Source organism: Cydia amplana, chromosome 18, assembly GCF_948474715.1.
Source record: "Cydia amplana chromosome 18, ilCydAmpl1.1, whole genome shotgun sequence".
Classification (NCBI taxonomy): domain Eukaryota; kingdom Metazoa; phylum Arthropoda; class Insecta; order Lepidoptera; family Tortricidae; genus Cydia; species Cydia amplana.
In genome coordinates this window covers 214,627-241,895 of record NC_086086.1, presented here as the reverse complement: position 1 = coordinate 241,895, position 27,269 = coordinate 214,627, and the positions used below count along the sequence as shown (strand labels likewise).

Genomic DNA, 27,269 nt, shown 5'->3' with positions numbered 1-27,269 from the left:
AATCCTTTTATTTTGAATATCCGAATGGCAAACGCATAGTACTATTTTCTTACTCAAATGATGTAAACAAATATTTAATAACGTTTCGTGAAATTCATTAGCTAAATTCCTTTAAAAAAAATATTGTGTATTATTAAATTGCATAGCCAATTCGATATTCAAGATAAAATTCCACTGTAACACGTTTACGATGGCCACGGTGATATGCATCTTACGAAAGTACAGCCAAGTTGGAACAGCTTTACTTGTTACGATATTATTTGCCGAGTACCTCGGGGCTTGCATCCTTTCCCATAGTGTCCACTTTTCCCTCGCTTACTCATTGATTTATCCCGCATCTACCTCATTTATTTGGCGTGATTTTTAGTATGTATGAAGTGCACGAGTGATGAGTTTTCCTTTCATTCATATCATCCGGCCGAAAGTGAACGACGAGCGAGTGTGAGTGGCTCCATTTGGTTGTACTTCCGTGTTGCGAATGAACGGTGTAAGAATGTCGGTGAGCGAGTGAAATTCAGCGAACATGGGAGTTTCCGGAGAGTATGTAGAGTCGGGCAGTATGCGCATGCTAGAGCCACTAGTTTGCCCCTGCACTGCATCCGTGTGCCGTGTGTGTGAGTGCTTGCAGACGACGCGCCTTTGCATGTTTTCAGAAGGTTAACGTGCGATGTCTTTTTGATCGGGCGGCGCGGCGCCGCGGGTCGCGCCGGGCGGCAGTACTAGTCGTGTCGCTGAAGGTCTCTCATCACCATCCCTTCCCTCCCCGGGGTTCACGCTTGTGGCCATGGTCACGCTGCGCTACTCACATGCTAACGCCTCGCACACTGGCGACTGGGACTTTACAGAGTGTTCTTCTTTTCCAGTTGGTCGATCAGGGCCCCCAAGATTGGCTCATCCCGAAAGACAATTAATAAGGGCGGGGCTCGGATGAGGGAAAGTCGCGAAACTCCGGGGTCTCCCCCGAGGACGGGTCGGTTCTTGCGACACGCTCATCAAAAAGGCATCGCATCGCACTATGTTACATTGTTACCCCCGCGTCCGGTTCCGGGCGAGACGGACCCGCCGCTCCGTTTCATCTCGACACCTGTAAATTGGCATTTAAAGTACAAACTAGTAAAATTTGGATGTTTCTCGTATTGTTACAGGTTCATTAACAGTTAATATAATCTATATAACGTAATTTTAAGAGCCGTACTTTAAGTGTTCAGAGATGACTCGACCGTACCGTATGTAAAGAGATGTTAAATTAGAATAGCATAATAGCATCATGGGGCGCTCAGAATGCGGCCTCTCGATCTGTGTCAATAAAATTTGGGAAGTCGATAAACGGATGGCCTCATTTCGATCCCCCATGTCCGGGTGCGGGCGCGGACCTGCACCCGGGCCCCCAGGGGCGTATTTTGAAATTTGGCGCCCCGGGCCATTACGTTTCGCCGCCCCAGATGTCAAGGAAGAAAAACAAAATGCAATCCGCTAGGGGCGGCATGAGGGTTGGCGCCCCGGGCCATGGCCCGGTTGGCCCTAGGGTAAATACGCCCCTGCGGGCCCCGGTGACGCTGCGGTACCCCGCAGGGCTCGTCGTACGGCGGCTCGGCGCGCGCCTACAGCGCCGAGTACCACGCGCCCGCGCCGCCCGCGCAGCAGCCAGGTGTGCACCATCCGCACCACGCGCCCAAACACTTCAACCAAGAGTTTAACAAGGAGTGGCCCGCCGCGTAGGCTGTCTCCACCACACCACACCTCTCACTCCACGCACCACACGCCTCGGCGACGTTACAAAACGCGGCCCCTCTGACACCTCCGATACCGCTCTTAAAGTTAAAAACTATGCGACCAAGTACGCCCGCGACACGTTAGATGTAAAATGAAATATTGTAGTACTGTTCGATATAGAATTAATTTTTATACATCTCTCGAGCTCTCGAAAAGTTTTTTGTGAAAGTCAATTTTTTCCGATACTAAATTAAGTGGTAATATTTTACGAGCGAATTATCAATAAATTTAAAAGAGTAAGTTTACATATGCAACGTAATCGATATCGGAACTCGTCGACTGTCGGATGCGACGCATCGGAACTCGTAGAGCCGCTCGCGGCGACTTAATTATCGTTATAGTTCGCTATCGACTGCATTGACACAAACCCACACGCGTAAGTAAGGACGTTAATTTTAATAAATTTAAAATAGTCTAACGAACCTCAGGCTACTAGGTGTTAAGCTTAAGCTTGTATACCTACTAATTTGGTAAGAGTATTGCCGTTGCAAGTATCCGCGCGACACGCGACCTCCCTCGCAGACCCGACAGACAGTGTATAACTATACACTTTTTTACTTTGCTTATATTCTTTTGGATGCGGGCTTTCGTAAAGGGGACCCCCCTTTACACTTTTTCAGATTGTCGTTTATTTTTTCGTAGTTGTTAAATGATTTCTTTTAATATTTGTGAGTAGATTCGGTAGGATCTCTATCGGTCGCAGCCGCGCGCGCCGACTGCTAGCGTGACGTTTGACAGACGCTCTAATACAAGGCCAATTTAGGGAAGTGACCTAAAACAACTTAACTTAAGCTAATAACTATGTATAAATATGGTATATATATATCGGTATGTATGTTTAATATTAGAATTTTGGTTATTTACCACCCACTAGACTTAGGAAACGGTAGGGATGTAATGAAATAATTATGTGTTAATATTTAACAAAACATAGTATGACTGAACGTGATTTTAATATTTAATTTTTCCCGTTTTTTTGTAAAGGGATCAATTCTGTATAAATATTCGTAATTTTAATTCGTTTTCTAGTACGCATTTTAGTTTTTTAACGCACTTTAAGTTGATAATACGGATTTTATACTTTAATGAATTAAATTTACCTGCCAAATTGTTAAAAATGAGCAAAAGTAAATGATAATATGACGTATTTGTTAAGTGATGACGCTCAAGCACTAGGATATAGCGGCCCGCCTCTCGTCCCCGCGCCTGTACATATACATATATATACTTACTTGTGTGTAAAGCATAATTTTAATCAAGTCTCTCGTCACATAGTTTTAAAGTTTTAATTTATGTGATTGCCAAATATTTTTAAAAGTATATAGAGGCCCCGCCGGCCGCGAGGTCCGCGGCGTCCGTTCGCGGTACGGTCCGCCCTGCAGGATGCTCGGTGCTCGGTGCTCGGTGCTCGGTGCTCGCTGCTCGGTGCTCGGTGCTCGGTGCTCGGTGCTCGCTGCACGCGGCTCGGCCCGGCCCGTATCGGGAACGCGCGGCCCGCGGCCCGCGGTCGGCCGCGCGGTCGCCCCGCTCCACACAAAGTGAGTTATAATTTAAAATAACATTGTTAGATTAAATTTAATGTTAGTCCTTTACTGTATTATATCGCTCAATCATTTGACCGATCGACTGATTAAAATTTTAGTGGTAAGCTAAGTAATACGGAGCGGAGCGCGACCTTGGGGCGCCGGCTCCCGCACTAAGGGTCAAACCATACTTATCGACGCGGATTCGGCGAAAGCCGATAGTAAACAGCATAAACAGGTAAGGTTCGGTTCGGCTCCGTTCGGCCGACGCGTCGGCGTCTTTTTCGCTCTTATTGCGTGGACATAAAGTTTCATTTCTATTGGCATTGCCGATTCCGCGTCGATAAGTTTGGGAGACCCTAACACCGCGCCTCGGCCGCCCCGACCACAGGCGGTCCTCGCGCCACGCGGCGGCGGAGCCCGATAGGATTTGTTATAACTTTTAAATAGACGAATTGTTGATGATTACAATGAATGCATAATTTGATCGTTTAGAATAGGGTTATGTAAGATCGCTCCGTAAGTAAATTATAATTTATCTATGAGAAGTATTGTGAGATGTATAAGCAAATTATAAGTAATGCGGCGCGACGAGGGGTGCGTAGTCCCAAATTAACGGTAAAACATAGTGAAACGCCTTACACTGTGATGTTCATAGGTAACTCGCATATTGGTACATTCTTATAGCTCTATATAGTACATACTCGACTGACGCGATCAGTATGTAGCCGATCGACTCGTACCTTAATAACAATAATGAAATAATGTTAACTAAACGTCGGTGCCTAAACTGCCCACTAGGTTACGTATATAGTACGGCTTGGTATCGTTTCGTTTGCTCTTGTTCCTACGTTAGTTAGATTATAATTTGTGTTATCCATTCCTGTGACTGTCTCTCGTTTCGGTCGTACCTTCAGCTTTTACTCGCATTTGTTGACGCTCGGCGCGCGGGCGGGCGCCCTACTGTACTACTGTACCGCTGTACTGATGCACTCTGTACCGATACTGTAGGCTAATGTACAACCACCGATATAATACGATAAAATTGTTCACATCTGTTTAATATTAGGAAACGATGCCTTACAAAAAGTTAAGTGATTATAGAGATGTTTTATATTGTGTTGATTTCAGTGATAACGATTAGCACTAAGGCGTAAGCGGCCTTCGGCCACCCTCACAAACCTTCGGAACAATTTAAGAACTTAGTTTGTAATTAACCGTCGTGGCAATCTTCTAATTAACATAAAGAGTATAATTTATTTAAAATAAAGTATAATATGTATTAGAAATTTTAGATTTACTCAACATTAAACTTAGTGCAAATTATTGTGGAAATCAATCGAAGACTATTTATATGGGTTTTTAATTATTATTATATTATAGGAGATGAGCATAAAATATTGGATGAATTTATTAATTAAAAATAGTTAGCAAAATACAAATACGGTAAGACTCGTTCGTGGGTCGTCTGTCAAATGTCGCCGCGTCGGCGCCGGCGCCACAGCCGAGCGGCTGCTATACATATACATACATGTATCTTGTAATGTTTATGGAATAATATTTTAATCATGGCTTAACTGTAGTACTGTTGTGTAGTTAACCTTTCGACTCTTGTTTGTATTACTTTATATTATAGTGTACGCGGTTTTTATATGTGTATGTTTATTCTGTAGTATAATATAAAGGAAACATGTTTGTGTAAAAGTGTATTTTGGTATTTGATATCTCGCCGTCGACTCGCTCGACGCGACTCATTATACTATATTTATGATCGTAATTGACTAATTATACAAGAGACCCCTAGTGTTAACTTTAGGTTACTCGACTCGACACTAAGTTCACCTCTACTCGACTGTTTAGTTCTGCATTTAATGTACCCGCGAAGTCGATTTACTGTGGTCTTTTCTAAACTTATTTTAAAATGCAGGTATTATTAATATACAACCTCATATTTATACTAGAAATAAAATATAAATGTAATTATGAGACCCATTTTATCGTAAAATAATATGCACGGGCTTTACAGTTAATTATAACATTAATTATTATAAAAAAAAACTTAGGGCAAGTTGTTATTTATTTCTGTTTTAATTAAAAAAATGATGTTGATTATTTTTAAACTATGATTTCTTAATAGTGAATTAAAGTACATAATTCTCGATTGATTAGATTACAAAATTGTTAGGTGAAGTATCGACTGATGTACAATATTTAAAGTAATATTTACTTACGGCAGTATATAAGTTTATTTAACGCCGCCCTCCGCGGGCTGTATTTATACAGACTTGTATTAATTTCCTAAAATGTATGAGAGCGTCGCCTGCCGACCGGCGACCTCTCCACAAGTAAGCATGTTACGATTGTAAGACTATTATCTAGATGTGTTATAATGTTAATGTAACTACATACATACTATAGCTAGCCCTAGCTGCACTCGTGCATCGCGTGAGCCTACTAGTAGCCGCGCCGTAGCCGGCCTACATAAGTTATATACTTTATGTTCGTTATATAAAAAGGAAAATTATGATAGACTCACTCGAGAGAACGTCCTTGTTGTTCTTTTTACATTACCTAATGATAATTAGTTAATTACGGTTCTAATTATTAATTTAACCGAAACTCTAAAATATTAAGACGAAAAGCTTGTAAGCTAATAAGTATTTGATGTAATGGTTAAAGTGCTATCACAGAATAATTATAACACTGGTCTTTTGAAGTAGAAATTATGCATTATTCATATTAGGTATTTTGGGTATATATTAGTGTTAGATTTAACTGGTAAATATAAGTACGTAGTTTGTAATTGTAATGAAAAAAAAACAGTTTTGTCGTAGTTTCCTATTATTAAGCTTCTTCTATCTTAATGGATTAAATAATACTACTGGTTGATTAATTAAAATATTAATATTATCTACCACTGCAAATATTTGAGATATCTTATGATGAAATATATATCTACTTTAAGGACATTATAAAACGTAGATAATTAAAAGAAATCAAAAAATTCAAAATAAAACTGGCATTTTTAATGTTTGAGTCCCTCCCTTAGTTGTTAGTTGACCCCGGATATCATAATTTTTGTTTTTATATTTGGGCATATAGTACGTACCTATCCCGCGACCCCGTAATAGTCTTACACCACTAAAACCAATAACTTAACACTAGGTAGTGTCCACTGACCAGAAACACTTCCAACACTTTATTATATCTATACTTAACCACCATTATTTACTTACATATTTTTTTGCATTTCCTGCTGTGAATTGGTTTGTCATATCTTAACACATTCCATTCTCATCAACTATCGCCCTTTCTTCATATGTAGAATTGTATATTTATTTTGTCAATGTCATAGTGTAACAATATCGCCATCTAATTTCACATCATCGCATAAAATGTAAAATCTCGTAAAAATCACTAAAGTAACAGTATATCCAGAGAAAGTTAGCCTCATTGTTTAGTTGAATGTTAATTTTCATATTAAAATTGATTAAATCTTAAGGGTGGAAAGTGTAAGCTAAAAAAAGTACTGCCTGATCTGTTGGGTTAAATTTCGTTTTTAATAACTCCTTAATTTTTGTAAGAAAACTATGTAGGTACTTACTAAGAGCAAGGAGGTACTGGTGACAATAAACTTTTTTTTGGTGAGTACCTAGTACCTACCTATTACGTAAAAAAAATCAGAACATTTTCGCATAATATCAAGAATTTTAAAGTATAGCGTATTTTAACTTTCCACCCTGTGAAGAACTAATCCACGTCATAACGGCATAGTAGAAAGGCTTCATACTACCTACTTCACCTACTTGTTATAGAGTAGGTACTGTATTGAAGAGAAAACTCGTGCCATGAAAGTTATTTTCGATACAAGTGCGAAAAAGAGGAAATTCGAAACGAGTGGCGATAAATTAAAACACGACCGAAGGGAGTGTTTTAAATCGACACGAGTTGCGAATTACCTATTAGCACGTGTATCGAACAACGTTTTACAGTACATATGGCACTGTAAAGTTTCGACATACGCACGAAAAGTGCTATTTTACGCACTAGTGCAGAAAAGTAGCCCCATATGTACTGTAAATAGTATTTTAACTAGTTGATGTGCTCAAATTATACGTTTTGATGATTTTATGATCTTAATCATTTCGCCGCCACGGAAGTAAATAATATTGCACGTACACAACCCGTACACGTGGCGTGTGGGGCACGAAACGTATTGACTTTAAATCAAGTCAATGGCGGCGAAAAGGTTAAACAACAATGTCGCTTAGCAACCGTAAACATTTATTTTTCTGAGAATGCTTAGGAAGCAAATTTATGGTTTGAGATTGATACATTTTTATACCACTAGTTTTTAACAGTTTCAAAATCAAATAGAAGCGTTCGTAAGCGACATTGTTAAAGGCTCCACATTTAGCCCTCAGAACACCATTTAAAAGCCAGGCATAGTCATTTGCAAGGACAAAGTGGGGTAATGTTATTATTAATCTCAAATGTTTATGATAATATGACACACCCTCTGTTCTGTTAAAGTCAATGCAAAGTTAGACAGACTAATGCTATTTGTACAAACGGTCTTCTTTAACTAGTATCCTAAATAATGAAAAATAATAATAGTAGAAATCATTGAATAAAGTAGCTAGTATAATTATAGTGTCATTCAATAGAACTTGCGAACTATGTAAACAAGTTACTAGTAATTTGACATTCAGTGTCAATTTTAGTATGGCGGTTTGTTTACATAGTTAGCAAGTTCTATTGAATGACACTAAGTTACAAGCTATGTGCACAGAGGGCGCGGGCGCGGGCGGGCCGGCCGGCAGCCCCAAGTTCATGGCCGTGCAGATGAGCGACGCCACGCCGCCCCAGGTGGATAGCCACGTACTCGTATTTCAATGTACGAGTACTAACAACACTTGACTGACCATCGGACCTTGAGGCCAATTACAATTTGCGATTCCTATATCAAAATGCTGTCATTTTCAATTAATTTTGTGTTGAGCAGAAACGTCCGCAACAGACAACATAATGCTTACAAATGGAAAAGTGGAAAACTCACCGTCTCGGACGATACTCGAACTCACCGGGATACCAGTACGGTTACCATCAGTTTGTCACTGACATAAACGCCGTCGAGAACGTAATCTACTTTCTATACATCCCGTTTGCACGAATATGCGAGTGCGAGCGAGATGTATAGAAAGTAAATTACGTTCTCGACGGCGTTTATGTCAGTGACAAACTGATGGTAACCGTACAGCCCTCCGCTCTACTAACTGAGCTACCGAGACTTACCCGTTGACAACGAATATTTTCACCATATCCTTCATATGCGCCTTAAATAGGCGCCTGGCGACATCTACCGTAAGAGTTTACACTTATATAATACGGCTATCGGAGTTCCAAGTCGGCTCAGTTGGTACAGCAGCGGGCATGGTATGCCGTAGTCGCGTTCGAGTCTCGCCCGATACAGTGAGTTTTTCTACTTTTCCTTTATTTCAAAGCATTGATACCATTTTATTATCATTCGCTCGTGCGTCTCAGATACGTACGAACAATCGGATCGGATCGGAATGTAAGGTAGGTTGTAATTGGCCTCCTTATGTCATTGTAATAAGGGTTACGAATTGTCAGTCAACAGTGTGAGCGATGGTACATTACATTGACGCGACGTTCGTAAAAGCTTGCAATAACTTTTAAGTACAAGTCTAATGTGGACAACGGTAAGACCCGCTGTGTCCTTTAGCAAAGGATTTGGACTTTAGTCCCCTCATTCAGAAACTTGCTTGTATCACAAGTAAGGTACATGCTTTTATGAGGCGGGGCCTTGGTCGCGTCTGTCAAGGGATAGACAGAATAAATTGTGAGAGCTACCTTACCAGGAAAGCAGTTGGAAAGTTCGACAGCTTTTCTGGCGCATATTTCACCAGCTTGCCAATTGAAATCCGACTATCTCTTCCCTGAAAAATTACTTCTGTACATTTCTGGGTAAAGCAAACACGACGGTATACATATTACTGACGAGAAATTAGGCGGTTTAGTAGTATTTAGATCCCATGCCATGTTGGATACTAGGTAGTGTTCCCCCTAAATGAATAATACAATAAGCTTTCTGCATAGTCAGCAACAGAAGTAGGTACCTAACTAAGCAGAGGTCTTTCCACATGATCTTCATTTTGAACCACAGATCTCAACTACTAGACGAATCACAGACAATCGAACTCACCAGCACATAAGCGCCCTCTACAAATGTAGTATGGGAACGCAACCGCTTACTATTTTAGTTGCCTTTTAACCACAGCTGGTGCTGACTGTTGTAACTGTTAACAGGTGCCCATGATATACTGTGGTGCCATGGTGTCCCCCCAACAGTCGTTTTGTAACGTCTCCGACATCTCTGCGTCCGCATCAGGTTACCTAATACCCTATCCTTAGGGTCTCCCCAGATATATCGACGCGCATTCGGCAAAAGCCGATAGGAAAAAGCTTTATGTCCGCGCAATAAGAGCGAAAAAGTCGTCGTTCGGGTCGGCTCGCATCGGCCGGCGCCTGCCGACGCGTCGACGGCTTTTTCGCTCTTATTGCGCGGACATAAAGCTATTTCCTATCGGCTTTTGCCGAATGCGCGTCGATATATCTGGGGAGACCCATTCTCCTATCCCATTTAAGTTTACAAGTCGATCGCTTAACTCAGCCGGTTCTCTAGGTGACGTCCTTAGTTGGACGTATCAACGCTTAAAGTGTCATTCAATAGAACTTGCGAACTATGTAAGCAAAAGTTACTAGTAATTTGACATTCAGTGTCAATTTTAGTATGGCGGTTTGTTTACATAGTTAGCAAGTTCTATTGAATGACACTTTAGTTAGCGTGAAGTGTGACGTAATCTGTCCCTCGCTAATAACCTGCCTAGGAAACTGACTGAGTTAAGCGATACCTAACTCTGTAGTAGGTATTAGCTAGATCTGCTAGATATTCAGACTAAGTGGGTACAGTCAGCATCAAATAGATATTAGTGACGGACAAAGTGGATGAATATATCGTAACACACCTTTGTTACCATAGAAATAAGGATGTGTTCCGATATATTGGTCAGTGTGACCGTCACTATCTATTTGACGCTGACTGTACCCACATGATAGTTTCACTAAACTGCAAAAGTCAAAATAATTGATCTAATACTAGAAATAAAGAGAAATCAATGTTGCAAGTTACATTAGAAACAGCATTGTATGTAAAATATGGTGGCATGTAGTTTGTAGCCGTAGCGTAGGTACCTATGTTTAGAATTATGTATCGTAAAAAAGGTTAAACTGAATGTTCGGATTGGTGCGTGGTGCGGTAAGTTTTTCTTTTATTTCGCTACTATTAATCGGGTTAATAACTAACGGCTACAGAGGGCGCTACTGAAGCCACACAATGGTTCTAATAAACATTACCCACATATGTACCAAAAAATCTTTTCAATCTATCCTGTGTGAACGCTTTTGCTAATTTGTCTTAATTGGCGTTTTGTCATGCAGCCCGATTTTAGAACCACTGAGCATTGTTTTATTGTCTAGACATTGAAAATGGCGGCTCAACAATGATTCTAGGAAAAAGTTAGTAAAAAAGCCGCAATCGTGTAAAATATGTCAGCGGACAAGGATACCAAATTCATAGAAACAACAAGACTATAGGTATAGATGTTTTGTTCTTGACAGTTGGAAGCAGTCTGTGGGTAAACGAACGGGAATTTTAATGTCTAATACCAGTGGCGCCCTCTGTAGCAAGTGAAGGTTTTAAACCCATTACAATCGCTTTATGAAATTGCTTTTTTTACGCCCTAGACGAAAGTCTAACCTTGCGTTTCGTGTAGGTGACGATTACGAGTATACTGGGGGCTCAGGGGATGGCTACCAGCGGTCGTCGAAGCGCGGCTACCACGGCTCGAGCTCGGGCTCAACTGCCGCGTCCTACCATCCCTATCGGCGTTAGCGAGTGACCGGGGCTCCGAGACGTGTGCTGCGCCGGTATACAATCAACCACTGACAATCCAACCTCTAGACTGAGTTTAGGCCAATTCTTTCATGAAACCGATGCTGCCAAAAATACGGGGGTGCGGGGGGACGAGGTGAGCGAATCCCGTGCCGTGATTGGTCCGTTCAAAGACACGGACCGATCACGGCACGGGATTGACTCGAAGTTGGAGTAACGCTACCGTATGTGTGGCAGAGGGGGTGCGACTATGCTATGTCGAGGTTGGATTGTCTGTGACAATCAACTGACAACTGCTTGCAAACAAAACTGTGTTTAGCATTCTCATTCTTTAAGAGGAAAGGGGATGACCCCTTCTCCATTCAAACGTAGTCACCATTTTCCTCTGTAGACATTGACATTATAGAAAATATTGTTACATAATTTGATGTGTATTAACCATAGCTATGCCCCTTCGTTGGACTTTTTTTAGATTTATTGATTATTATAAGAATTAGGAGCAAAAAGCAATTTCCATACAAATTTTGAAATTTTCCTTACTCTTAAGAAAATGAGGACTACGTTTGTATGGAAAACGATTTCGCGCGGTCCCACTCTTCGTCTTAGCGCTTATTGCATTTGTACACGGTCGCGGGGCACTTGCGAAAGGGCGGTATCCATGGATTTCCGATGACCGGGCTGTGTTCTCCGTTTCACGAAATATCAGAACGTAAACAGTACTTAATTAAAATGTAAAAAAAATACTTTCCTTAAACACATTAACACTTAAACTCAACTAGAAATGTCGATTGTGGAAGTAGATTTATATTTATTTTTAAGTGTATTGGCATAGAGAAATAAGTAAGACAAGAGTGCTCACTCCATACATCAGTTCAGACTATTAATTTCAGTGTCTACATCTAGCATCGAGTAGCGGAACTATCAGTACTGCTACTTGACAATAGATGTAACACCGACCGGAAAGTCTTATCTCAACAGCATAAGACTTTCCGGTCGGTGCTACATCTATTGTCAAGTAGCAGTACTGATAGTTCCGCTACTCGATGCTAGATGCTAATAGTCTTTTTGGTACTAAAACTGATGTATGGAGTGAGCACTCTATGTATTTTTTTCTCTATGGTATTGGTAACGGTATCCTGATATTACGTGAAACGGGAAACTCCTGTTAGGATGCTAACTAGGGTGGTAGGACCCGTTGACCGCCCCCCTTTCGTAACCGCCCAGTAATTAAGCGCTTTAGATTAGGGGTCTCTTCACTTTGTACCCAAAAGCCATGGCCAGACCTCCGCTTATTTTTCGCGGACTAGTTAGGAGACCCCTACTAAGATCATTCGTTCCAGAATCAAGCTATGAACAATTCAAGTAAAATTTTGCATCAATTGTAAATCTTTTTTTTTTGACAACTTGTTGTCTTCTACGTCATGTTTATCTGTTTCATGGATATTGCCCATCTTTAGTCCATAGATTAAACTTGTAAAATATTATTGTACCTTATCTCAATGAAGGCAATCATTGTTTGTAAATGTTGTTTAAATGGGCGGGAGTATATAAGACGGTTCAATACAAACTAAATTAGTTTGACGAGTGTGTCTGTTGATGACAATGTGCCTAATGTTGATTCTGCGCCGACCCATATACCTATACTTCATGAACTTGTGTAGAGATGTGAAAATTTTTAGAACAAACGCTATTGAAGCTTGATCTTATATACTTCTTGTCTCGTACTTTTAAGTTAGTTTAGTTTTCTTTTGGACATACATTTGTGAAGCGTGGATGGGATGACTAACCAGTGAATGTTTAAACACATACCGAAACTACATATTTGTATAATTTAGAATTGTTACCTACTTAAAGATATTTCCTGTAAGCAGACACTATTTTTGCGATGTGTTTGAAGCAGTGAGTGCGAGTTCATAATTTAGTGACATCACGTTTGAATGTTTTGGGCGTTTAATGTTGCCAAGAAATGTTGAATGAGTCGGTATTTTTTCTATCAATATTACTTGTAGATTTAAAAGTAACCATATCCATGGTTTGCAAATTATTTGTAATTGTTGCATCTGTCTGAAATGTATGTTCTAACGTAAGTAAATCGCCTAAGAATCGTGTCCAATAGACTGGTCGAGCTGGGAATGCATTTATTGGTACAAAAAGACACATCATCATCATCAATAATGTTCCAAGTTCCAATGACATGAAATATATATTATTCCGTTTTTCGATGTCTTATGACTAGGGTTTGCTCCCGGTACTGAGTTTGTATGGCGAGAACCCGGAATTCCCGGTTCTCGCCATACAAACTCAGTACCGGGAGCAAACTCTACTTATGACGGACCACAATCAAATGGTACCTCCGATTGATCATTTGTGATCAAATCAGGTGTGTCCTGTGATGGATGAAGCACTGGGTTCTCATGTGTATTTCTTTTATTTACAATAAAAGTAATAAGTAATTATAAGTTTTATTTAAAATCACTGGCAGAAGACTGGCGGGCGCTCGGGCCTGCATTCCTCGACGACGGGTATAAATAACTAAACGATATTTTTTATAATAGTCCTTTTATTTTTGAATCATTTTAAACTACATTATACAACGCGCGTAGGTAGGCCTTGTGAATATATTTTAATACTGTACGAATAAATTTTAAAAACATCGGTAAGCATGTAATTAAAATTAATGTTTATATTTATATCGATGTAATATAAAATAGATTTAATGTACATTATCATAAAGTTCTTAATTAATTTAATAGACTTCGGACACGGGTGAACAGACATAGAGATTGCTGAGATTTTATGATATAGATTAGATAATTATACTTTAATATTACGCACTAAAATAAAAAGGTTTAACAGTTAGCACACAGGATTACGTTACGTTAGATAAGCACTTCTGGACCATGGAGTAGTTAGCCGCCTACACTAATTTTACTCTTAATTCTAAGTATTCTATTTTGGCTTAGAATTTATAATGATAAAAACATGTTCTTGCAATAGGGTAATACAATACGAAAATTCTTATGTAAAATCTGAATAAATTATGTAAAGAGAATAATTACATTGTTTGTTTACAGTAAACTTACTCTAGGGTAATATCAATTATTAGTATTACAATAATGGACAGACAAATTGAATTTGACATTTAGTTTTAAGCTAAGGCATTACATTTATTCCACACACAATATTGCGCGCTACTTCCTTAATTATAAAAGCGATTTTGGATGTGCAAAATATTTAAGTATGTACCTATTAAACATAATCTAGATAACAAAGATTAATAATTATCCAAAACGTGAGATTATTTATAAAACGTGCCATCTGTTTAGTTTAATTAATTCTACTTGACGGTTCGTAAACGTCACATATACAAATAAAAAGCGGCCAAGAGCGAGTCGGACTCGCCCATGAAGGGTTCCGTATTTAGGCGATTTATGACGTATTAAAAAAAAGCGGCCAAGTGCGAGTCGGACTCGCCCATGAAGGGTTCCGTATTTAGGCGATTTATGACGTATAAAAAAAAACTACTTACTAGATCTCGTTCAAACCAATTTTCGGTGGAAGTTTACATGGTAATGTACATCATATATTTTTTTTTGTATTATCATTCTCTTATTTTAGAAGTTACAGGGGGGGGGACACAAATTTTACCACTTTGGAAGTGTCTCTCGCGCAAACTATTCAGTTTAGAAAAAAATGATATTAGAAACCTCAATATCATTTTTGAAGACCTATCCATAGATACCCCACACGTATGGGTTTGATGAAAAAAAAATTTTTGAGTTTCAGTTCGAAGTATGGGGAACCCCAAAAATTTATTGTTTTTTTTCTATTTTTGTGTGAAAATCTTAATGCGGTTCACAGAATACATCTACTTACCAAGTTTCAACATTATAGTTCTTATAGTTTCGGAGAAAAGTGGCTGTGACATACGGACGGACAGACAGACGGACAGACGGACAGACAGACAGACAGACATGACGAATCTATAAGGGTTCCGTTTTTTGCCATTTGGCTACGGAACCCTAAAAAAGCGGCCAAGTGAAGCCCATGAAGGGTTCCGTATTTAGGGCATTTATGACGTATTAAAAAAAACTACTTACTAGATCTCGTTCAAACCCATTTTCGGTGGAAGTTTGCATGGTAATGTACATCATATATATTTTTTAATTTAATCATTCTCTTATTTTAGAAGTTACAGGGGGGGGGGGACACACATTTTACCACTTTGGAAGTGTCTATCGCGCAAACTATTCAGTTTAGAAAAAAATGATATTAGAAACCTCAATATCATTTTTGAAGACCTATTTATCCATAGACACGTATGGATTTGATGAAATAATTTTTTTTTGAGTTTCAGTTCTAAGTATGGGGAACCCCCAAAATGTATTGTTTTTTTTTTTATATTTTTGTGTGAAAATCTTAATGCGGTTAACAGAATACATCTACTTACCAAGTTTCAACAGTATAGTTCTTATAGTTTCGGAAAAAAGTGACTGCCATACGGACGGACGGACAGACAGACAGACATGACGAATCCATAAAGGTTCCGTTTTCCTAAAAACTATCCTATGTTCTTTCGATACCAAATTTCATCTAAATTGGTTCAGCGGGTTAATAGAGTTACTTTCGCATTTGGCAGGGATTTTGGCATCCCGTATTACAGGTAGGGGTGTCTACGGGCCGTCAGTCAGTTAAGTGGTCCTTCGAACCGGATATCTTGAGATCCGGTATCCGTATCCGGTCAGAGTTGGGGACGACTCGGAGACCTCGGAGTCAAACTCAACATTAACGGGACCTTGAAAAGGTAATACTTATTATGTTGTTCATAAGTACTACTTTGACGTTAGGCACATTGAAACTAGAGATAACCCTTTGGACGCCAGAATGCAAGTAATACGCTGTCAATGTCATGTAAGTGAATAGGTACCCATAAATACCTGAAGTTTATCCTTCAAATACCTAAAATGTAAATGCGACTCTGTTACTTCTTCACGCTTAAATCGCTGTACCGATTTAGATGAAATGGTAGGTATATATGGATATAGTATAGTTTGATGTTCCGGAAAGGACATAAAAGAGTTTTTTAACAATCATCATCATAAAAAATAAATTATTTATTTAAAAATAAAATTTAAAATAGGGTCGTGGGTGGTCAAGGCCCGTCTACACCCTAGATCCGGTACTGCCCTGGCTGGTCGAGGGTCCGCAGCAGGTGGGTGTCACTCGACAGCGCTGACGAGGAGCAGGGGCGACGGCGGGCGAACGGCTATGGCTCCAACCCTGCCGTCGAGGTGGCGATGGTGCCTGTCGGCCACTGACAATCCAACCTCTAGACTGAGCTTAGGCCAATTCTTTGATGAAACCGATGCTGCCAAAAATACGGGGGTGCGGGGGGACGAGGTGAGCGAATCCCGTGCCGTGATTGGTCCGTTCAAAGACACGGACCAATTACGGCACGGGATTGACTCGAAGATGGAGTAACGCTACCGTATGTGTGGCAGAGGGGGTAGCGCGACTATGCTATGTCTAGAGGTTGGATTGTCTGTGCTGTCGGCCGACGGTCTTGATTAATTTTTGTATTAAGCAGAAACGTCTGCGTCTGCGTCTGCTATGAGCCTCCCTAGGGCTCATATATGGTGGAAATATTCGCTGAATTGGGTACGGTCTTGGTAGCTCAGATGGCAGAGCACTGTGATCCAGTGGTCGTGGGTTCAAGTCCCACCCAAAACAGTGAATTTTTCCACTTTTAATTTATTTCGACGATCTTGATTTTTAAAAATGTAACGACGCATCTATTCAATATTTTATATCAGCAGCGCCTATCGTAAACGTTTATTTTCTGGATAATTTGAGCACTCATTTGTGACGGTGGCGCCTCGTCCGTTTTAATCCTTTGTCCGGTGCGAATCCGGCACGATGACGGCAGCGCTACTGTTTTAAGGTTTGCAGGTATCATATGCTGTCTAATCGTGTCATCTGCACCACAAGACGGACGGCACGGGTCCGGCGACAGGGACGGGATGAGTGGAATCTCACGGGCGACGACTGCATCAGTTCAGTTGGTGACCTTGCGGGTTTCTAATCGTGTCATTCGCGCTACGTGACGAACGACACGGGTCCGGCAACAGTGACCTCACGAGCGACGGCGACCGTTGATCGTGTCCTCCGCGCCACAAGACGGACGGCACGGGTCCGGCGACAGGGACGGGATGAGTGATCTCTCACGGGCGACGGCGGCAGTTGATGCACTCGCACGGCGCCGGCGCGGCCTCGTCGGGCAGATGCGCGTGCGACGCCCGATAGCACAGCTCGCGGTAGCGCGCGCAACCTGCCACAATATAACATAGTTAGGGCAACCATAATAGAAGTAATAAGGTAGTAGTACAGATAAGTGATTTTTTCGGCTCGAACATGTTTAGGTACCTATACTCATAACTCTCATAAGTATAGGTACCTAAACATGTACCATGTGCCTTATTGTGTACTTATACATATTAATACCAATATCTGGGTGACCGAGCTTCGCTCGGAAAACATAAAAACTCGAAAATGCGCGTTTCCCCAGAGATAAGACCTAGCTAGATCGATTTCTCGCCCCCGAAAACCCCCATACAGTAAATTTCATCGAAATCGTTAAAGCCGTTTCCCCGTATATATATATATAATCGTTAGATCCCCGAAATATATATATATATAAATAAATAAATATATAAATAAACAAGAATTGCTCGTTTAAAGGTATAAGATAGTATTATGTATAAGTCTAAAAACAAATAATTTATTATTTTGTAATAAGTATTTCCCATCAAGGAACAATGGTGTTCCGGACCTTTTGAGAGGCGTGCGCAGAGTCGTAGCCAACACGTAGAGGGCCCTTTCGATACTTTAATGAAATGTAAGGGGTACACCGAGCGGATGCTGCCCTTGCCCGTGTCTATGGGGCAGGTATATTAATTTAGGTAAGGAAACTATTGACAAAGTTGATAGTAGCATATAATTGTAGTTTACAAAAAAAACATGAATTAAAATTAAAACTAGGTATAATACAAAGGCCAGCAGAAAACAACAATGAACAAGCAAATTAAAATAAAGTTGGGCCAAAGGGAAAATACCTTAAAAATAAGGCGTAGAATAAAGTGACCCTAACAGGAAAAATATATCTTAAAACCGGACGGACAAGTGCGAGTCGGACTCGCCCGCCGAGGGCTCTGTACAAATTTACCTTTTTTTCCTGTACTTGTAGTGTAAGAGAATAATTATTTGCCAAATTTCATAGTTCTAATTATAATAGGCCAACAGGAAGTATCCTATAAATTTTGATCCACTTTGAGTGTCGAAATATACGTTTTCACCACAGCGGTTCAACAAGGGCACTTTGCTACTTAAAAAACAGTGAGCAAAATCGCATTTTGCTCACTGAGTGAGACAAAATGACATTCAAGTGACCTTTACATTCAAATGTCATTTCGCTTGCACGGGACTCAAAATAAGCTCTCAAAGAAATATCAAACTTTGATCTCTTGTTGTACAAATAACAATTTTTGGGGCATAAACGGTTGTTTGATTTTTATCGCAGTTTCAAAAGGTCGACACGCCCTTGACCTGAGTATATGATTTTAATTTCAACTCGATACCTCCACGCGTTCCCGAGAAAGGGTCTCGACCGACTCTCGACAGACGGACGGAGATACGGATAATACCTACTTAAAGTGATCCTATAAGGTTTCCGCGTTTTCCTTTTGAGACACGGAACCCTAAAAATAAAGCAAGTAAAGAAAATAAAACAAATATAGTTGATTGTTGTTGTTGTTTTGATATCTAAATTTATTGCGTCTCACATTGCAGTTTCGTCCTCGTTTATTAGGGTTCGGTGCCAAAAAAGTACAAAAGGAACCCTTATTTTTTATGTCGCGTCGAACACCGAAGTTTGCAATTTATACTTCACTTGAAATGATCTTATCTCAGCATGAAGGTGGCGACTTCCAGCGCTGATCTACCGACCATAGTCTTTTACCTACATGTCCTCTAAAAATTTAAATGCCAGTAGGGATGTCCCTACTAGGTAGGTATATGATACTTAATGTAATATACTTAATAATATATTATTATTTTATAAGAGAAAGTAACTCTGTTCCGTTTGTTACTTCTTCACGCTTTAACCATACCGATAGATGCAATTTGGTATGTAGATAGTTTGAGACCTGTTGAAGGATACCTAGTAATTATCACCATCATTTCACGCAGACGAAGTCGCGGGCAAAAACGTAATCCTAGATAAATGTATCTGTACATAGCAAAAATTAGTTATGTAATTTTTCAAACTAGCTATTTGATAAAATTTATAAGCTTTTAAACTTTATATCTTCTCGTCTCGCTGCCGCCGATGGAAATGCATCTTAAATTAAGTTAGGTATAAACAGTCCACGGTGAAAAAAAACTAGTCACTAAAAGGTCAGACAGGAACGCTTGGTGAACAAAAAGTTGATCTTGATTTTCCAGTCTATTTTTGGCAAACGGCACTTAGATTATCTCCTGCCTAACGCAGTTTACATCGAAATTTCGTCCCACAACGTTTTGTGTGAAATCAAATGTAATAATGAATTTTCAAGGGGATTCTCGTAACGTCCAATTAATACATATCTGAAAAAGATATCAAACTAGTTATGAGCGAGTACGGATTTGGGGATAGTATAATAGAAAACTACTCAGTGCACTATGTTGGAGATAAAATGGTTGGGTTCGGAGCAGACTACTTGAAGTTGCAAGTACCTGTGACATCAAACAACAAGAGAAAGCAGCACTACTTTTTCATCAAAGCGGTGTCTCTGACGAATACTGCTAAAGCGAATATGGATAAGGAGATGGGGACCTTCGACAATGAACGATTCTTTCATGATGTTATCCAAAGGAATATTGCAGTACCAGGTAAGATAAATTATACCTTCCTACCTACCGTAGGTAAATAACACATGTTAGTCGGGACAAGTGCACCTACAGGTGGAAGGGAATAAAGGGTTAACCCTTTATTTACGGTTGTGTAGTATGTGTAGGTATAATATTTAAGGTAGGGGAAGTTGACAATGGCGCAAGTTGCCTCGACTACGCGACTGCCCTTATAAGTTAAGTACCATACTTAAGATGTACTAGCGTCCAGAGGAAATCATATTCTATGGATACCTACCTAATCCTTAAAAGAAAACTCTTAATTGGGAGATTATGGCAAAAAAATGTTTGTCAAATAACAATCTTAGTCAAACCCTACTCTTAAAATAAGCAAAGTTTGTACCTACTGGCACTAGGCGGCATTAAAATTTACACTAAGAGTACTGTACACTCCCTGTTTAACTATGTACAGTCGACTTCATAAACCTCTGTAATACATGTTTTCACGTTATTCCAATGGATTTAGGTAAATAAATGTAAGTATACATATTTATGAACTCGACTGTACTTCATACTTATATTAAATTTTAATCCTATTCCAATTTAATTTTAGGTATGGAGCCATGGAGCGCAAAGTTTGTGTCATGCCTCGAAAACGCAGTGGTGTTCGAAGATTTGTCAGCTCTACAATACGAAATGAGGAGTAGATTTGCCAAATTTGACGAGCAACACACGCACCAAGCACTCCAAGCTCTAGCCAGATTCCATGCAAGCTCCATCATCTTCGAGGAGACAAGGACTAAAGAATTACAGCGACCTTACACACTTGAAGAACAATATAATGAAAAATTGGGGACAGGAGGCTTCATTGAAACAGATTCGTGGTTTATCCAATGCAGGATCGGAGCTTTAGAAGCTGTTAAAGCCTTCTCGAAATATGGGAACTTGGATGTCATGAAGATCATTGAAAAACGGTGGCACACCGTGTTTAACTCCGTATTGATTTTAGCCGAGCCATCTAAGGAGCAACGTAACGTGTTATGCCATAGAGATTTGTGGAATAATAATATGCTGTTTCATTATAAGAGACTAGAGGACGGCAGTGTGGTGCCTGACAATTGTGTGTTCGTGGATTTTGCTGCTGTGCGGTGCGCGCCGCCGGCGGGCGATGTTATGCAACTTCTCCACTGTAACTTGACGCCTCGTTATCGAAAACAAAACCTCGATTACTTTCTGTCCTATTACTACGACGAACTTAAACTAGTACTTGGGAATCATAGCATCGATATTGAAGAAATTTTACCTAAGGATAACTTTATGAGTTCAGCAAAAGAACAGAATCTTTGGGGTCTTGTAACGCACGCGTGCTTAATGCAAACGTTTTGGCTGGATGATGATATGATGACGAACATATCCAAGGATTCTGCGCTGTTTGATGACATCATGTTGAATGACAAAACTACTTTCATGAAGAACATGATGGAAAACGATGTTGATTACAAGAAAGTGATAGTGGAAGTGCTTGACGAGTTTATTGAACAATACATTCTAAGTGAAAACGAAGTTGAATTATAAATAAGGCACCTATGTTAAGATTTTTAATTTTAGTTTGTAGGTATATACCTAGGCCTATGTGTACTCTTTTAGTTATGTCTAACTTTATTGTCATAATTCTCTTGTCATACAATTTTAATCACAAAATTTATAATTTTTTAAACACCACCGCTTATAGGGATTTTCAGAAACCCCTGGGTATACTCAAAAGTCGGGTGTTTAAAAGTACCTAAAGGTATTGACAGAGCATGGAGTTATATGGTACTCATAAGTATGTCTCCTTAAAGCGGATTGTTATTAATTTAGTTTTCCAAAAAGGCGCTCAAAAAGTAAACCGTGGGAGAAGCATCCCACCTGTCCTGTGGGCGGCAGGGCGAGCGAGGCGCGTGTCGGCCGCGAAGCCGCGCTGCGCCAGGCGGTCCAACAGCACCGTCGCTGACTGCTCTACATATGGCTCACTATAGAAGGGCCTGTCCGTCCTAGTGTCCCACCTGTGGGCGGCAGGGCGAGGCGCGTGTCGGCCGCGAAGCCGCGCTGCGCCAGGCGGTCCAACAGCACCGTCGCTGACTGCTCTACATATGGCTCACTATAGAAGGGCCTGTCCGTCCTAGTGTCCCACCTGTGGGCGGCAGGGCGAGGCGCGTGTCGGCCGCGACGCCGCGCTGCGCCAGGCGGTCCAACAGCACCGTCGCTGACTGCTCTACATATGGCTCACTATAGAAGGGCCTGTCCGTCCTAGTGTCCCACCTGTGGGCGGCAGGGCGAGGCGCGTGTCGGCCGCGAAGCCGCGCTGCGCCAGGCGATCCAACAGCACCGTCGCTGACCATCACCGCTCGCCCTCGCCTTCTACACCTGCGGATTTAGAAACGGACTTTAAAGTGCGTCCATATTTCCCGAATGTTCTCGTGACATGCTCGCGGAAAACTTATCGTGCTCGCTGCATTATTCAGTCAAAATCATACGAGGGGCTCGCATTATGTACTTATATATTGACAAATTCGTACGTGACACTCCGATGGTCCGCGGACCGAAGGCCCCGCCGCCCGCACACTTCATACCCGCCCCCGCTGGCTTTCGTCCCCCGTCGCCCGCGGACCATGGGAGTGTCACGTACGAATTTGTCAAACTATAAATGAATAAATGTCATTTATTAAATGGGCCTTATTATAGAAGCCATCAAGTTTAGCAGACTAACGGCCTGGCCACGACACTGCGCGACTTGCATCGGCTAAGGCGACAACCATAGGTTGGAGCGAGACACAGCGATCGGACCTTTCGTTCCCACCTATGGTTGTCGCCTTTGCCGAAGCCAGTCGCGCAGGAGATCGCGCGGAGGCAGTGCAGCGGCGAGCAGTGGCAATAGGTTGGTTTGAGACACAGCGATCCCATCACGCGTTCCCACGAAGTCGTGGCCGGGCCGTAATGCGGATTCGCACGCCGCAGTACTATGCACTTAGCGATGTCCCACCGGAGCGGCGAGAGGTTGTCCATCCAATGTGAAGATCGTCGCCTTACCTTCGCTGGCAGCGGGTGAGTGTCCGCCGGACTTGTCGCGCGGCGTGGTCGACCCGTCCGAGTGGTCCTGCAACATTTACAATACCTTTCTTTAAGTTCAGCACGCATGGTGGGAAATATACCTCCTAGTAGTCCTAGTTTTTATTTAGTTTTGAATTCTGATTTAACAATTTGTTCGTTCAATTATTGGTGCGCATGAGATGCTTTTATGGGGTATTTGGGTAAATATGGTACAAGCCAATTTCGTCCAACCTTTCAGCATTCAATTAGGCTCAAAGTTTGAGCCTCAAACTTTGTACGTTCTGTTAACAATCTATTAACTGGATTAAATTATATTATTGATCAGTTTTTTGATCGAGCTCGAGAGTACCAAAATAACAATTCTATAGAAAAACAAATAACCCCATCAATTTAAGGAAAACCATTTCGTCCCACAAGGGTCGTTGCGTCAAATACGAGTATAGTTTGTTTTGAAAATGAAATTGAATGGAAACTGCGTTATGGGAAGAGAAAATTGGCAACTCGTAAATACGATTAAGTCGCTACCGGTCGATGGGCCGGAACTCGGAAGCTGTGGGGTTTCGGGCAAATTGAATAATTCGAACCCACCGGCTAATAAGTGTGAGACGTGCTGGCAAAGCAAGAGTCGACCGTTCATGTGAACGAGTTTAATCATAAGTAGTAAACTTAAACAAGTATTAGAAGGCCAATTACCGAGACTATCTACAAATTCATCTAACAATGGCAGCGTCTGATAAAATGTTCTATTTTTCTATTTGGGATATTTTTTATAAGCAAAGTAAATAAAAAATAACAAACCACTTAACGAAACCTAGTTATTCTACAAATATCACAAAGAAAACGAGACACAAATATTTTTCCACGCTGTATTTTTAAAAGAGGATCTCCTGAGCACCCACTATCAAAGTAAGTTTCTAGGCAATATTTTTATGCGATGTATATTTTGAGCTTGTATACTAAGTCAGATAAGATCGTTCTTTTGTTGCCTGAAGAAATATCATAAAACGAGGGAGAAAAATACGAAGCCCTGTCAATCTTGGGAGTATAGGTTGCAAAGTAAAAGGAATAATTACAGTAATCCATCTCCCACATCTAGGGATTAACGTTCGACTCTCAAAATGTCAACTAAATGTTATGAATCGGCGCTCAATTCAATGGTGTCGATGTTTTGTAATTTATAAACTGCTGATAAATAGTTTGGGTACCTACTTAGGCACAGAATAAGTAATAGTATTATCATACAGAACGGCCACGCACCGCCCCGCCCCGACTCGCATTACCTCGCCCCGCGACTGGCCGCGACATGAATTCGAAGCATGATTTTTCGATGATTTTAAGGGGGGGGGGGGGGGTCAAAAATAGATGCCGTAATTTATGAACAGCCCCTTACAGTTATTATAATACAATTGAAGAGTGTGTTATGTTTTTGATATAAGGGAGCGTTCAAGTATTACGTAACGCAATTTTTGGACATTTTTGACCCACCCTCCCCCATGTAACGCGCCGTAACGTTTTTCTGTACCCCCCCTCCCCCTAGTAAAACGTTACGTAACCACCAAGTGACCATTTTTTTACCTAAAGGCCACAATTATGTGGCGTAAAGTACCTGAAGGGTTAAAAAACAATGTTACGTAACGCGTAGTTCAAGTTCTCTTTTTTCTGTTTCAACGTTCGTTCGTTGTAATGCAACTAAAGTACCTACGCATGGTGGTAAGAAATAACCAGTTTCTTTTTCAAAGACTTATTAGTAGGTACCTACCTACCTTTGACCGCTTTGACGCGCGGATAAAATTGCGAAGTCCACCATCTGCTCTAATAAGGAAAACGAACATTTGAGAGCATTTATAATTACTTTCTTTTACGGGCTTACACGTGTTTCTTTTATATTGTTTTTAGGAATACTTAATTTCCTTTACCTTTGATGGGTTTTAAGTGTAATTATTGATCGGCCACAAGTTAATAAATAGCTGTTGGTGTACACCTCCTACCTACAGTAAGGCTTTAGAATAATCTTGATCTGTAGTTTCACTACATACACACAAGCAATTAAATAAAGTTACTTCGTAAGTACAGTGATTTTTATACTCGTACACTAATAGGATGCCAATTTGAACGGAATACATTGTGACATCAAAAAGCTCTCTATAATATATGTAAGTACAGACTAGTACCAGATATGTAGATAAGTAATAGAAGAAACACATTGATAGCGAATTGTCTATTTCACCTCGATACCGGTCCACACCGTACATAGCTAGAAGATAACTGCGGACATTACGGCGGATATGAACAGACGCTTGCTTCCTACTTCCATCTGAGCTCACCTAGCCTAGATGGGTCATCTAGAGCAGTCTTAAAATTTGAGCATTATGAGCTAAGTACTTCTTCTTGTGTTTAGATTACAGACACACTATACAAGTTGCGGAAAATTATGACATAGTGGAGTTTTAATTTTGGAAGAGAATAATTTTGTTCCTCATAAAGAATGGGATGTTGCAATATTTCCATGTGGATCATTCGTAATGGTAGTCCAGATTGGCTGTAGGTGAGTAGCCCTAATGCCTTAAGATGGCGGAGAAGCCTCGCGCTGCCCTGCGGAAGCCCCTCGGAACCCCGTTGCCGCCTGCGATGCTAGCCTCCTGTAGACTGACCTGGTGGTCGAGGTTGGCTGTGGCAGTGAGCAGCCCTAAGATGGCGGAGAAGGAGCCCCGCGCCGCCCTGCGGGAGCCCCTCGGAGCCCCGTCGCCGCCTGCGATGCTAGCCTCCTGTAGACTGACCTGGTGGTCGAGGTTGGCTGTGGCAGTGAGCAGCCCTAAGATGGCGGAGAAGGAGCCCCGCGCCGCCCTGCGGAAGCCCTCTGGAGGCCCGTCGGAGGCGCCGCCGGCGATGCTCACCGGAGAGCGTGACCACTGCAATAGAAAACAACAATTGGTTATTTGTGAGACGTGCTTAAAAAACCTTTTCACCTCAGCAGCTCGAACAAGGGTACTTTGCTACTTAAAAACAGTGAGCAAAATCGCATTTTGCTCACTGAGTGACACAAAATGAGCAAAATGCGATTTTGCTCCCTCAGTGAGCAAAACGCGATTTTGCTCACTGTTTTTAAGTAGCAAAGTATCCTTGTTCGAGCTGTTGAGGTGAAAATGTTATTGTTGGTATATCTTAAGAAAACATGAGTGAATAGAGGTAAGTGATGAAGAAGGAATACATTTTTTGGGTTCTCTAATATGTTCTCACTGCTGAGGTGAAAAGTTTTGTGAACTACACGAGATCAAAGTTATTTACATCTCGTGCGCTTTTGAGTCCCTTACTACGCTCAAGATTCTAAATTAGTATAGTATTAGTATAGAATCTTTCGCTTGCACGGGACTCAAAATAAGCACTCGAAGAAATATCAAACTTTGATCTCTTGTTGTACAAATAACTATTGTAAACTTACAGCGACTTTCGTAAAAAAAATCTGACAGGCAAGTCCAAACTGTTTAACGCTGTAATGTAACTACTCCAACACGAATAATAAGTAATATTACGCATTTTAATTAGACTCGAGAAGGTTATCTATGACTATGAGCGAAGCAGTAGATCAAAAGCTACCTTTAATATGCCTTTAAGCTACACTAGACTCATGAATTTGTTTAACAACTTAAAGTTAGAAGATAGCTGTTAGTCTCGCAAAGTCTCACGAAAATATACTTCGCCCCGGGCTGAACTTTTACTTAAGAAACTTGTTCCATGTTTTAATATAATATCTGGGGGCACGGCAGTGCCCCCGCCAAGTCGAGCAAAACAAAAAGGCACGGCCGTACCATCCTTTTCTCGAAGCGATTCAGGCCATTTTCGACGTCCTGTAATTTTGTGCTGGCTGAAGCTAGAACCCTGAATTTTCAGTGACATATAGGGCTTAACATGCTTTAGATATATTCTCAAAAACATTAAATTTGAACTTGTAGTTTAAGAATTATTGTACGTCAAAGTTCCTTAGTTTCGACACTGACACACTCACTCACTCACTCATTCACCGATCA

The 27,269-nt window shown here is 40.9% G+C and overlaps 3 protein-coding genes across 5 annotated transcripts in view; 2 read left to right on the top strand and 1 right to left on the bottom strand.

The window, feature by feature from the left end:
• The window catches only part of LOC134656265 (heterogeneous nuclear ribonucleoprotein 27C), a 41,036-nt gene extending 29,756 nt beyond the window's left edge, over nucleotides 1-11,280 (top strand). Inside the window, exons 8-11 of one of the 3 annotated variants that reach the window (XM_063511784.1) lie at nucleotides 1,573-1,648; nucleotides 8,089-8,165; nucleotides 9,627-9,708; nucleotides 11,153-11,280. In XM_063511784.1, coding sequence (XP_063367854.1) covers nucleotides 1,573-1,648; nucleotides 8,089-8,165; nucleotides 9,627-9,708; nucleotides 11,153-11,271 — 354 coding nt within the window. In that variant the 3' untranslated portion in view covers nucleotides 11,272-11,280. Of the gene's footprint in view, nucleotides 1-863; nucleotides 1,187-1,572; nucleotides 1,649-8,088; nucleotides 8,166-9,626; nucleotides 9,709-11,152 lie in introns of those variants that run through there. The other 2 variants (XM_063511783.1, XM_063511782.1) reach the window with 2 other exon arrangements.
• An 8,469-nt stretch (nucleotides 11,281-19,749) lies between these two features.
• Nucleotides 19,750-21,729, top strand: LOC134656391 (uncharacterized). Its single transcript, XM_063511912.1, has 2 exons — nucleotides 19,750-20,196; nucleotides 20,768-21,729. The coding sequence occupies exons 1-2, from the start codon at nucleotides 19,935-19,937 to the stop codon at nucleotides 21,727-21,729; spliced, it is 1,224 nt and encodes a 407-aa protein (XP_063367982.1). The 5' UTR covers nucleotides 19,750-19,934.
• A 730-nt stretch (nucleotides 21,730-22,459) lies between these two features.
• The window catches only part of LOC134656290 (ankyrin repeat domain-containing protein 29-like), a 61,329-nt gene continuing 56,519 nt past the window's right edge, over nucleotides 22,460-27,269 (bottom strand). The window contains exons 8-10 of the mRNA XM_063511809.1: nucleotides 26,022-26,153; nucleotides 23,224-23,290; nucleotides 22,460-22,560 (exon numbers count right to left, since the gene is read on the bottom strand). Coding sequence (XP_063367879.1) covers nucleotides 22,535-22,560; nucleotides 23,224-23,290; nucleotides 26,022-26,153 — 225 coding nt within the window. The 3' untranslated portion in view covers nucleotides 22,460-22,534. The remainder of the gene's footprint in view (nucleotides 22,561-23,223; nucleotides 23,291-26,021; nucleotides 26,154-27,269) is intronic.

Coding starts and splice junctions, on each gene's coding strand:
- LOC134656391 (XM_063511912.1), top strand. CDS start 19,935: ATGAGCGAGTACGGATTTGGGGATAGTATAATAGAAAACTACTCAGTG. Junction 20,197..20,767: donor AAGGAATATTGCAGTACCAG/GTAAGATAAATT, acceptor ATTTAATTTTAG/GTATGGAGCCATGGAGCGCA.